A 13,999-nucleotide genomic window follows, 5' to 3' on the forward strand; every position below is an offset into this window, starting at 1 on the left:
CAGCTCACTTGTTTTCTGAAGCTGAGCTGTGATTGGTTGTTGCCCGAGACCTGGGCAAACCTCAAAAATAGTCGAAGCCCACCATAATGAATGCATGAATGAATGACGCGCACGTCATTACACGCCATCATACCTTGTCATAAAAGCGTGTCGGCGGTCCAGTTACCGTGCTTTGTAATCCAGAGATGATCTTCAATTCCGGGATCTCTTTCTTAATGAATCTAAACTAAACTGTGTCGAACCATTTTCATTTTCTTTGTGACCAAAAGCATTTAAGACATAAAATCCAGCCATGACGTTTTCAATAAACTTACTTGTCACAGGCCACACCAAATGGCAAATCATCTTTTAATTCACACTAAATTATTAAATTAAATTGCGGTATTATGCCTCATTTAAACAAAAAAAATAATAAAAATGCCACAAAAAGCAACAATAAAATAACCAAACTTTGGCCGCAGAAGCTGAATTGTAAACTGAATATGATCTTCAAAATTTAGGCTGATTTCATCTGTTGCGAGGTTATAATAATAATAATGCGTCAAACTTCCAAAACTTTTAAAGGGTTCCATTCTTGGACGATGGCCTTAACTGCGATTGGAATTGACTTTCCACTGATATTTTTATTTATTTTTCGGGGTGTTGACTTCCCCTTTAATCGGCATATCATTCATTATTTCCATGTTCAATTAGCAACCAAAAGTCCGTTTTCATCCATAAATTCATTTTCTTCTGTTTATCTGTGGTCGGGTTCCATGGGCAGCAGCTGGAAAAAAAGGGAAAGCCTATACTTTCCTCTCCTTAACCACTTCATCCAATTCTTCCAGGGTGATCCTGAGACAGTCCTCGGAAAACCGAGAGACGCTATTTTCGTAAACAGGCACTCGTGCGCTTGATGTAAAAATGGCTGAATCGGCATTTTTGTGCCGGGGCAAGTCTAGTCTGCTGTGTTGGCGGCCATCTTGTGCCTTACCGGGCGTTTCCGTGGAAAGAGTGGCCATGGCTTTTTTTTATCTTTTATTTTTTATTTTTTTGAAAAACAGACAAAGAAAAATGTCACTTGAATGCCAATTGAAAATGAAAAGAGGGAAAGACGCACGGATTGGTCATCACTGCTTTTGTATTTGTCGCTTTCTCCAGCAAACCGGGGCAGGTGACGAGGGTGGCGGTCAGTCTCTGGTGTCCCCCGGCAGCTGTCTCAAGGACTTCCGAACTCACCCGATCATCGAGTGCCAGGGCGCGCGAGGTTCTTGTCACTACTTTGTCAACCTCTACAGCTTCTGGCTGACCACCGTACGCCACACAGATCAGTTCGTCAAGCCCAGGCCCCGAACCATCAAAGTAGCTGAGGAGCAGCGACGCAAGGCCAGTCAGTGTCAAGTCTGCCTCAGACAGTAGAGGAACTCTGGGAGATTTTGACCCAATGGTGGAAGAAGAAGGATTTTGATTACCTGGTGCTCAGTTTGTTTTACGTAAAAAAAAAAAATGCAACTTTAAAAAAGGATGTTGAAACAAGTAAAATATGCTACTACTACTTGAGGCAATGTATATATTTTACATGAGTAAATCTTCTCACCATCAAACAAAAATGTCCCAACAATACATCTAGAAAAATAATGACGGTCTTTGCTTAGTTTAATTACAAATGTGAGAATGTCCATTGTGAGATCTGGACCAGTTTAATTGAACACAAAGTTTAAATGGCAACAGGTTAATTGTACCTACTGCCATCTAGTGGGAGAACATTTAGTTTTTCTGTCATTGTACGTTACTGGCATAGATAGATGAAAAGAAAACGGTACATTATTGGCAGAAAATTAATTTTTCAGGACAATTATATGTATGGTTTGATCATTCCCCCCGCGTAGTTTATGATCTCGTATGGGACACTGTTAAACAGGCAATCACCCCCCCCCCCACACACCTGTGAAGTTGCATATTTTTGTTGCCCTTTAACTCATTCACTGCCATTGACGACTATAGACGTCAAAAATTCATTTTAAATATTTATATTAGTTTAAAAAAAAATCTACTTTTGCTAACAAGAGTATGAAAACCTAGAAAAAAATATTGTAAATTTAGAACATATATGAAATTTGTGATTAATCGTTAACTAGTGAAGTTGTGATTAATTACAATTAAAAATTTGGGCCTAATTTAAAACAATATATATTAAAAATAAGGGGTGTTTAATCGTAATTAATCGCATGATAATTTTATATCTGTTATAAATGTGCAATAAAATAATTCTAGGTTTTCATATGAAATGAAATGAAAAAAGTGTTTAATAGAAATAGTTCACATGAATTTTTGACGTCTACAGTCGTCAATGGCAGTGAATGAGTTAATACCAGCCTTCCCTTTTACTCAAAACAAAATGATTTTTAATCAAAAATCAATCTAAAAATGAATTGTTATAAAACTTCCATACATGCAATTTTAGAATAGCCTAAGCTTGGTTTTATATATTTGTTCTTCAGTGCTGATTTTGCTGATTGTACATTATTGCTATCACCACCAGTGGAGGATGTACGGCTGATGATGATTATCGTGACTCTGTACCTCATGTGTTGTTTATTTTTTTTAACGTGTCTTTCTTCCATTCATTTAAATTTATTTGTGATGTTCCTCAGTTGCAATGACAAAGCCTACAATTACTGCATAAGTTCACGTCCTATCCTGTTATGTGCAACCTCTAAAGTAAACACGATTTTTTTCAAGATGCAGCATCACCTCCAATTTTTCCTTCGCAAAATTCATTTGATCTCACCAGGTGAGCGGGTCAGTGGAATTGTGATTAGTAGAGGCGATTCTAGGATCAGAGATTTCTTGGTACACATTGACAGCATGCATGTAAATTAATAAATAATTAATACATCCATACACATAAAAAAAAAAAAATGCGCTTGAATCTACAAAATAATAATGCATGTATAAGTCTGCGTATGGGTGAAGTGCAGACATCATATAAAACATATTTGTCCGAAAGGGGGGGGAAAAATGATGGCGCAGTCGAAAAACTTCAGTGAGGTGTTTTTATTTACACCCACACAGCATTAAAAATGTGAAAAAAATATTTACATTACAAAAACAATCACAAAAATATTTACAAGTTCCATTAACTCTTTTTTTCCCTTCCTCTTTTCTTTTCTTTTTTTCTGCACATAACTGCGGTAGCCAGTCACTCACCATCCCACTTGGCTGAGCACTCCCAACAATTGAATTGAGATCTCTTTAAATATCCCTAGCCCCTCCCTCCGGGCAAACCATTTAGTCAATCATGGGGAAAATACCAAAAAGTAACCAAAAATAACTAAAGCATGTAAATAAATAATATCTTCTGCAACATATTAACCATAACAAAAATCCTCCAATCACAATCCATAACTTAATCTCTCAAAAAAACAAACTCATTAAATAATAAACCAAACTACTTTTGTGGTATAGTCCATAACCATGTGACACTTCAAGCGCGGCAAAAGCGTTGTTTAAGTGGGAATCAGGAAGTGCTTCGGTTTGGTCCAGTGTTCGTTGTCCAATGACCCCGCAGGATGTAGGTGAGCGTTTGTGTCGAGTGTGCGCCTTCGGAACCAACAACGGGGAAAAGGAATGAGTCCAGGCGGCATGGCAGGTGAGCAGTTTGTGAAAGTGTCGAATTACGGGGGTGTGGGGGGGTGATTTTTGTGAGCTGTGTGAAAACAGACGGAGCTCGTCTCCGCGGAAACGAAGCGCGCTCCAGTCGGGATTGGCGGACCCTTCACAGGCGCTCCGTCACAATATTATTTAACAAAACAAATTGATTTTTAGCACTGATTGTCTCTGCCTTTTTTCATCTTGTCTTTAATACAAATATATAAATAAAAATACATTTTAAAATGGAGCTTGTTTGCTGGAAAACAATCTTATGTCCATGACTCAGACATTAGTAAGCTAGCACAAAAGAGACATTAATATTAGCACTTGTTTCTCTCATTCCACTCAAAAATGACAGTTTTGATGGGCATAAGACTTCAGTCTGACCACATGCATCGTTTCCTTCATCGACTTCAGCTACAAAGTAACATGACTGAACAGCAACAAAAAAAAGCAGACTAGTAATGAAAATAATGTGTTGGTATTGAATGGTAGAGTAATAAACCTTTCACATATCCTGGTGAAAGTAAGGAACTTACAATTTCACTCGACTAGACAGTCACAGAGTGGATCAAACCATTTTCTAATCAAATATGTTTAAATATTACTTTTAAACTCTATGTAGGGCTGGGCGATATGGCGCAAAATTCATATCACGGTATAAACTGCATCCCTTCACGGTAAAGGTATATATCACGATTTAGAGTTAAGTGTTGTTGTATTTAATAAATAATTTGCTTACTGGTTTACATTGTGCTTTATAGAAGCTAAATGGATTTAAAAAAAAAAAAAGCAATGATTTAATGAAATAATAAATTTACTTTGGATAACATAAGTCAGCAAAATAAAGCAAACAAAAAATATTCAGAGCTCTACACAAACTTTTGCACGGTTGCTACCAACTTTAGGGGGTATAATATGTAAACTCAGGTAACTGATGAATTTAAAATAAAACGACTATACTATGATTCAGACTGTGTATTTGCTGTTTAATGTTTTGTTTAATGCCTTTTTAAAAAGGACTATAGTAAAGGTGCGCTCCTATTTTGGATGGTAAATGATAAAATAATTATATAAAACAGCAGGTTTATTCTTTACTTTTGATTCATTGACAGACATACCAACAACTAGAATGGACGATGGAAGCCTAGTAGACAGAAGTGACTAGTTGAACTATTGATTGTAATTAAGTAACAACGAAAACAGTGACATCACACCCACCATTCTTCTTAACGTATGCCAGCTTTTAAAGATTGATAGAAAGCTTACATTGTTTAGATATTTGCAATTATTAACGGTTAATCATGCATTGATAAACTTTTTTTCTGACTGAGTTTGAAATGTCCGACAGTATTTGAATGTAGTAGTTTGGCTCGCCCAACGCTGTCATTTGTTTACGCTCCCGTTAGTGGCGTTAAGTATCATACAGTGACAGACTAATTCACTTTCTTAGCGTCCTTAATCGGCAATTACTTAACTGCGAGCCGTGCGCCATGCCGGCCGGGACGCAGATGGTTCCGTTCCGGTTGCTTGCCTCAAGATCCACAAGTAAATGACAGCGAACTAAAGTTACATGCAGGGATGTGATTTTTCCGCTAATTCGCGGAATTCCGCTTTTTTTTTATCCCCCCCCAAAAAATCCGTTTTTTTTTTTTTTTTTTTTTTTTTTAGTAGTTCATTGTGTATGCACATGACTCCGACAGATAACATCTTCTGCTATAACAAAGACATTTGTGGTATGCTCTAATATGAGTTACTTTTCATTTGGTCATGATACAATTATTTGTTCATGAAATTTGAACTCTTCAACATTATTTATTTATGTGTTAACTTAGTAATCACATTAGTTAGATATGATGATATTCTCAGTGATAGTTTTTAAAAGCAAAGACAGTCCAATGTTTTTGAATGTGACTGATTTTGAGTTGACTAAAACTGCCATTTTATATGGGATAGTTCAATATACATTGAAAATTTATGCTGTTGTTTTGTCTATTTCTTTATTTCTTCACTCTATGTGAGTGCATTGAAAGTACTTAAAAACACGGAAAACCCATGAGCTCCGGGGGGCTATGCCCCCCTTGTCCCCCCACCAGGGCACTGCCCTGGACCTGCCCCCAGACCCCCGGCTAAATTTTCAGATAATTTCACTTTGGTCAAATCACATCCCTGTACATGTGATATATCTGTGGTGGCCAGTTTACTTGGGTGGCCCGCCCAAGTATTAGCATGGTGTGGGAAACACTGCCATTGCTAACCAGAGTTAGAGCTTCAACTTGTTTCCTTCATGTCGCAGAAAAGAATCAATTTCACAGTCATTTTTTTTTCCATGGCAGGTTTCAAGTTCATATTTATTTATTTCTCTTAACAAACCCAAGTGACAATCAGAATACAGTACTTTTTTTCCTCAAACATGTTTTTTTTTTTTTTTTCCTTTTTCATTTTTTTGAAATACGCAAAAGAAGAGAACACTCAGTGCAATAAGACAGAGGACTCTGACGGTGCGGTGCTCTCTCTACCGTTTCACAGTGCACGTTTATACACACAAAAAAAAGATTGTACATCATCGTTATTACATTTCCAAACTCCACCCCACCCTTCCCAAATATATGGGAGCCCGCGGGGCCAAGTTAACATTTTAAAACAATCATGTTTTTTATTTTTATTTTTTTATGTTCAGCTTGCATACAGTGTAGCTAGGCACACACAAACACAGAGTTCACTCCCTCGCCCACTCGCGCACACACACACACACACACACACACACACACACACCGGTACAACACTCTGCGGTGCCGATTGCCACCACAGGAGGGGGTTACTGCACTTGCACTTGCTCATTCGTCGAACCCATACTATTTGGCAATGTGGACATTGCATTTGAATGTGCAAAAGGGGACCAATTGTGATGATGAAAGCGGGAGAGGTTGAGGTAGAGGGAGAGAGCAGAGGGAGAAGGAACGTCGTTACCAGCCTGATTGAATGTGATGGAACCGTGATGGGCAGCGGTGCAGTTTTCTTGGCAAAACCTCTTTTGTGCAACCCCTGTCCTTTATATTCATTTTTTTTTTTTTTTGGAGCCGTTGCCATGACAATAGGTCCTTGATGATCTCGGTCAAAGTTTCCAGCCAATCACGATATATCCAGGGACAACCAATCAGTCCGTGACAGCCGATCCCGAATCAAGCTTTTACTTCCCTGCCAAATAAAAACGCACACGGCACAGCTCGCTACTTGTCACGTTTTCAAAAATATATACTGTATATAAGCATCATCTTGAAAGGTATTTCTTAAGCAAGTGCATATGGCTATTACTTGTAAAATCAAAACATGTTCTAAAAGCTCAGGTGTTGATTGTACAGGCCGGTTGTTGGCGTCAAGTATTTACACTGTGTTCTGGTACTTGCGATGTGCACGGCAAAGTAAAAAAAAAAAAAGACGCCAGCGTTCAGTGGACCAGCTATTGCCACCAACCCCGTTTCTAAGAAGCAACCAATCCAAAGTGCGACCACACAGTTTCTCACTTAAAACAGGCTTTGGTTGGTTTTGGAAAATTATACTGTTAATAATGTATTTCTAATTTGCTACCTCTCCGACACACCCGTATCGGTGTCGTAAAATACTACAGAAATAATCACACTTGATCTGCCCCCCGACCACACTCTTCCAATGTTTTTTTTTTTTCCCCCTTCAAAAGGCTCTGATAAGGGACTTCTTAACCGTAAAACACAACCTGAAGAGCACTGCCCGAATCCCACTGAGGCACGAATGTTTGCGATGCTACCGAATGTTGATTTCACGTCAGGGTTCTTTCAAGGTTGAATGTTTCCTAAATGTTCTCTTAACAGTTTTAATGGCTTTCCTTGTCAAAATGTCATGTTCAATATTTCCTCGTGACACCAAAAAAACTCACAAAAAACATTAAGACTGTTTACTGTTTAAAGAACAATTTCCTAAACGTTCTCTACACAGTCTTAATGGTTCTGTTAACAGTTTTAACAGTTAACAAATCTCCTTGTGCCCCCCCCCCCTATTTCCCCCCGAACAAACCCATTAACTCTTTGACTGCCAAAAACGTTAAATAACGTTTAGTAAAATCCTATGGATGAGTGCCAAAGACGTTAAAAGACGTTTTTTTTCAAAACTGAGGTGAAACTAACCATTTTCTATTGTTGATTACTGAAAAACATAATGAGGTAGAAACAAACTTTTTTTTTCTGATGAAAGATGAGAGTCCAATCTTTCATTTGGTAGTATGTGTGTTTCCATAGTCCAAACACATAATTTTCTGTGGACCTTGAAAGATCAGTCAAAAATGCTTAAATCGGCTGGCACCCACGGCATCCCTTTTCTGAAAACGTCTGGCAGTCAAAGAGTTAAGACAGTTTAGAGAACCATTTCCCAAATGTCCTCTAAACTGTCTAAATGGCTTTTCTTGTCAAAATGTCATGTTCAATATTTCCTTGTGACACAAAAAAGCAAACAAAAAAACATTAAGACGGTTTAGAGAACAATTTCCTAAATGTTCTCTAAACAGTCTTAATGGCTCTGTTAAGAGTTTTGATATTTTTTCTTGTCAAAATATCATGTTCAAAATGTCTAGTTTTTTGTGTCACAAGGAAATATTGAACATGACATTTTGACAAGAAAAGCCATTTAGACTGTTAAGAGAACATTTAGGAAACATTCAACCTTGAAAGAACCCAAATGTTCTTTAAACAGTCTTAAAGGATCTTTGTGCACTTTGTGACTTATTTTTTTATTTTTTTTACTCGCGACTGCCACCTCTGGCCCAAAGCGTAACTGCAGTATCCCAACTGCGGAAAGTTAGCAGCTCATGCGTGCAGTGTCGTACGCTAGCTAACACCACAGGCTAATGCTAGCACAACGCCACATGTCCGCTACTCCCTCCACCACCCCCCCCCACCCCAAAGAAACTGTGGAGTGCGCAATGTCCGCACAAAAAGCTTTAATATGACCTTTTTAGATGTCACAATGCACTCTTTCTTTCGATTTTAGTTTATGTTTCTTCATTTATTTTCATTAACTTTGCTGGCGACCAGTCTGGAATGTACTTGGCTTCTCTTTTAACTAAAGTCCAAATTGCCCATAGGTGTGAGTTTGAATGATTGCCTGTGGTATATGTGCCCAGTCTACTGTGCCACGTGGGGGATATCAGCCACCTTAAAAAAAAAAAAAAAGCAGGTGTCCATTTGAGGTTTGCGTAGTGGCCGCTTTTTGAAGAAATACTGTGCGTCTTTTTGGCACGCAGGTCCAGTATTTGGCATAGAGAACTCAGGGATGTGATTTTCCCTAATTCGCGGAATTCCGCTTTTTTTATCTCCCCCCCCCAAAAAAAAAAAAAAAAAAAAAATTATTTTTTATTTTTTTTTTTTTTGGTAGTTCATTGTGTATGCACATGACTCCGACAGATAACATCTTCTGCTACAACAAAGACATTTGTGGTATGCTCTAATATGAGTTACTTTTCATTTGGTCATGATACAATTATTTGTTCATGAAATTTGAACTCTTCAACATTATTTATGTGTTAACTTAGTAATCACATTAGTTAGATATGATGATATTCTCAGTGATAGTTTTTAAAAGCAAAGGCAGTCCAATGTTTTTGAATGTGACTGATTTTGAGTTGACTAAAACTGCCATTTTATATGGGATAGTTCAATATACATTGAAAATTTATGCTGTTGTTTTGTCTATTTCTTTGTCATGTGAGTGCATTGAAAGTACTTAAAAACACGGAAGCCCCCCGTGTCCCCCCACCAGGGCACTGCCCTGGACCTAGCTGGGTGCCAGCGGCCCCCAGACCCCCGGCTAAATTTTCAGATAATTTCACTTTGGTCAAATCACATCCCTGAGAACTATTCCAAATGTTCTCTAAACAGTCTTAATGGTTCTCTAAATAGTCTTGTTTTTTTCCTTATCAAAATTCCATGTTCAAAATTCCCTTCTGACTAAAAAAAACAAACTTTTTAGAGAATCATTACGACTGTTTTACAGAAGATTTAGAAAATGCTACGTCCTTGAACGAACTTGGGTGAAATCAACATTCCGTTAGCGTTGCAAACATTCGCTCCTCAGCGGGATTTTGGCTTCGGTTCAAGTGCGACTGTTGTACATTTGGAACAAGCTGAAGTGGGCATGGATAGAAATGGAAAGCATGTCCATTAGGGATGGGTATCGGACGACATTTCCTTGATTGACGATGGAAATATGTTTTTTTTTCTTTATTATACTTTTGATGGGATGGGGAGAATATTTCTCTGATTGTTCGGAACTCGTTTTGCTGACAGTGTTGTATTGTGGAAAAACGCTGCTGCTGCTGCGCTTGCGGATGAAGCTCAACTTTCCATAGCTGCCATGTTGCGCTTCCCGTTACACTCCATTTTGCCTTAAATGCTTCGGAACACGATGAAGCAACAATCTGCCGCACACTTAACAATCGATTCAACCCATCCCTAATGTCGACACAACTCCTCAACTGACGATACAACAGTGATAACCATTCATTTAAGTGCTTTTTAAGGGAAACAAAAAACATGTTGGGTGTAAAAAATAAAATAAAAATTATGCTACCACTGGACAAGTATTCATGAATTATTTAAGATCAAAGTAACCAATAAAACTAAAATAACAAACCAAATGTTAGATGGCATCGTCATCTGCTATACATCATTTAGGATGCTCTTTAATCCCCATCTGATTTAGAAAATATCTATTCATCAAATATCTACTCTACTAGTTATATTACAAGAATCCAGCCACATGAAATAGAAAAATATCAAATATCACCAGCGATGATAAGAAAACATGACAACCTGAACAAGCAGAAATATTGCTATGGTAACACCGTTTGTCCTTTGACATCAGCGAGCATCGTCCCTCTGGTGCTCGAGTTGGTTGTCTCCGTGTCCCCGAGGGGGGAGAGGAAGGGGATCATTCTGGGGTTGTGCGGCAGATGGGGGGGGGGCGTGTTTGTATCAAGTCAGATGGCCGTGTCCCAGAAGACGGTCGTCTGCGTGGGGTAAGGAGGAGGACGGATCTTTTTGGCCCCGCTGCTCTTCCCGCAAGCCGGGAGGACCGAGGAGGCGCTTTCTTGCTTGCACTGACTGCGCTCGTGATGCTTGTCCGACTCACTCCTGTCCGGGGGGGGCCTCTCCAGGTACCGCTGCAGATGAGGATGTTGTCTGGAGCGGATTTCTTTGCAGAGTGTTCGCTTGCGCTCGATCTGCTCCAGCATGGTGGTGTCGCCACAAATCCAGGGCATCTGGGGCATCTGGGGGGGGGGGGGGGGCAGTAAGAGGGTGTCAACTTCACTGAATCAGAAGACTGGGGACAACAAAATGTCCTGGAGTCCACAATTTGCTTACTATTGCTTTGAATTTAAAAAATAAAAATGTAGAGTTCCTGTCACCAACGTCCTCAACAGAAATCTATGATTCAAGGTTTCACATTCCTTTTTACCGTAACTGTTAACTAAATGACTCACGATAAAATGACTATCAATGAACTAAAAGATACAAAATGATTGTTTTTGATAACCATATTTGTCCCTTTTTGTGTTCATTAACAAGAGTATGGAAAACTTCAAAAATATATTTTATTCTACATTTAACCCTGGAGAACCCACGGGGTCAAATTTGGCCCCTATAAATTCTGCTACTCAAATAACAAAGACCTTTTTTTTTTTTTTTTTTTTTTTACAAATTTAACTTCAAAAGTCCAGAGTGCCACTTCTGACCCCTGCATGGGGCCATCTAGTGGATGAATATTGCACTTACATGAGCCAGAGTGGTGGTGACAAGATGGCTAAAATGCAACAAATAAAACAAAAAAATATATATTATTCAATGTAGCTGTGTATTTGATTGATTATTTTCTTAAATTCTAAATAGTTTACTGACAGTTTTTGTTATTCAGATTTTTCGAAATGATACCCCTAAATCCCAAAATTAGGGAATCAATTGAATTTTTTTTTGAAAAAACTAAATTAGGGAATACATTGAAAAAACATATATTTTGGTGTTCAGTGAACTTATAGCAGTCATTTAATGTATAATTCATAATTTCCCAAAGAAGAAAAGGGTTCTTGGGTTCTCCAGGGTTAAAAGAGATACGTGCGTTTAATTTGGGTGAGCTGGTAAAAAATCGTAATTGACTGACAACCCTAATATATAAGTATATGCATACATCTACAGTATGTATATGTGTGTATGTATATGCAGTACGATGTGGGCATTAATTTAGTTTTAAATTGGATTATAGAATGACATTAAAAAGCATTCAATTTGATTTGATGATACCTGCAGAACCTCAGCAGCAGCTGTCGAGTATCTTTAAATATGATTACTGCCACCGGGTATGAAAAGCACTAAGGTTGGTTTGTGTGCATTAGTTAGCACAAAAAAACCTACCTAAAGTGCACTACAAACCCTTACAGGTGAAATTTAATTTGACCTTTTGAAAACTATTGAATGCACATGTCAAATATTGACAGCTTTTTCTCCGTGTTAGAGAACAGCAAGTGGTGCAAAATGTATTGAAGCACTTAATAGCTGTTCATGGAAGATTTCAAGTTTACTTGTAAATTTTAAAGGTGCATCCTGCAATTTCACCCGTAAACTTTTTGTACGGTAGTTTATGTTTTGTTATTTTTTTCTGGGATAACTACATGTTTAAAGTCAGATGTGCTTACCTGGCTCTGATGAGCCTCCGCTGCTCTTCTTTGTGGCGTCCCGATTGGGGAAGGGTTAGCGGACATGGAAGGTGAGCGGGCATATTTAGGTGCTGCTTTTATATCTGCAAAGACAAAGACAAATGTGTTGTTGTAAAAGAGTTTTGCCAGGATGTATCTACTGAAAACCAAATGGAACGACACTTTAGCAGTCAGAAAATGGCTATTGTTTGTTTGTGTCATGTCGCCCAATTTATGGTAGTGGAAAAGCTGGTGCTTGTATCAGCTGACTTTGGGTAAGACACGGGGGTACATCCAAGACTTGTTGCCAATCAATCGCAGGGCACACATAGACCAGAGGTCCCCAACCCTGGTCCTCAGGGACCGGTATCCAGCCTGTTTTCCATGCCTCCCACAGCCAACACAGGTGGAGATCGTTATCAGCTTTCTCCAGGGATTGCTGATTAGCTGATGATATGAATCACCTGTGTTGGCTGTGCATGGAAAACAGTCTGGATACCGGTCCCTGAGGACCAGGGTTGGGGACCTCTGATATAGACTAATCACGTTGTATTCACACCTATCTGGTCTTCAATTAACATGAATCTTTTGGGACTGTGGGAGGAAGGTGTAGCACCGGCAGACAACTCGGCCAAGCACGGGGAGAACATTCAAACTGCCTGAGACCAGATTCAAACCTTGAAATCGGAGTTCAGTATAGCTTTAAATGAAGACTTTTCACTACTGTACTACTGTTTCTTGATAGAGCCTCTTCTAGCCTCTCCAAGTGGTTGGTACACCAACAAATGTTTACCACTGTTTGATTGGACTGCCATGACGAGATCATGGGGGTCAGGAATCATCCTTCCCTACAGATGCTTTATGAGCGCTCCGTCACCGGACTGGCACAGAAAATTATTACTGACCCGACTCACATTCTGCATCATGAGTTCCAGCTACTGCCTTCCGGCAGGAGATTCAGGGCCCCCAGAACCAGGCTGAACCGCTACAAGTACTCATTCCTGCCGACATCCATCAAACTGCTTAACAACCGACATTAACCCAGTGCAATAAGATACTGTTATATGGTGCAATGTTGTGTGTGTGTAATATATGCATACTCATGTGTGTGTATATATATATATATATATATATATATATATATATATATATAGGGGTGTGTGTATATGGGTGTGTGCTGTACTTCTCTACACATGTACACTTCTGTGAAGACTTCTGGGAAGTCTTCTACTTATTGCTGCACTTCTTATTTATTTAATTTTAATTTTATCTCTTTCTATTCTGTTGTTTTCTCTTTACTGCAAACTGCAGCTGGACGGAGTCCAGGAAAAAGTTCACCACGGGGAAAATAAAAGTATATCGTATCGTATCGTATCGATTAGACACAGATTAGGTGCATCCCACCACAGCCGTATATATATAGCTGTGATTGGTCAACTGCTGGTCACATGACATATGGACGCCATCTTGTTACCCTGCTGAAACGGAGTTGGCCAAACTCTCTCTATATACGGCTCTACATCCCACCATAAATTCAACTATCACCGGTTCTTACAAGGTCAAACAACTACAGTGTGTACACTCTTGTTTTTTTTTTTTTTTTGTCAATTGGTAATTGAATGTCTGATGTGCGGTAACCCATTTTTGACC

The 13,999-nt window shown here is 38.8% G+C and overlaps 2 protein-coding genes across 2 annotated transcripts in view; one reads left to right on the forward strand and one right to left on the reverse strand.

Annotated features, from left to right (window-relative positions):
* The window catches only part of LOC144043709 (uncharacterized), a 68,196-nt gene extending 65,476 nt beyond the window's left edge, over positions 1 to 2,720 (forward strand). Inside the window, exon 55 of the mRNA XM_077557619.1 lies at positions 1,141 to 2,720. Coding sequence (XP_077413745.1) covers positions 1,141 to 1,398 — 258 coding nt within the window. The 3' untranslated portion in view covers positions 1,399 to 2,720. The remainder of the gene's footprint in view (positions 1 to 1,140) is intronic.
* A 5,622-nt stretch (positions 2,721 to 8,342) lies between these two features.
* The window catches only part of nyap2b (neuronal tyrosine-phosphorylated phosphoinositide-3-kinase adaptor 2b), a 33,060-nt gene continuing 27,403 nt past the window's right edge, over positions 8,343 to 13,999 (reverse strand). The window contains exons 6-7 of the mRNA XM_077557508.1: positions 12,350 to 12,453; positions 8,343 to 10,930 (exon numbers count right to left, since the gene is read on the reverse strand). Coding sequence (XP_077413634.1) covers positions 10,640 to 10,930; positions 12,350 to 12,453 — 395 coding nt within the window. The 3' untranslated portion in view covers positions 8,343 to 10,639. The remainder of the gene's footprint in view (positions 10,931 to 12,349; positions 12,454 to 13,999) is intronic.

The sequence above is a fragment of the Vanacampus margaritifer genome, chromosome 2, assembly GCF_051991255.1.
Source record: "Vanacampus margaritifer isolate UIUO_Vmar chromosome 2, RoL_Vmar_1.0, whole genome shotgun sequence".
Lineage (NCBI taxonomy): Eukaryota > Metazoa > Chordata > Actinopteri > Syngnathiformes > Syngnathidae > Vanacampus > Vanacampus margaritifer.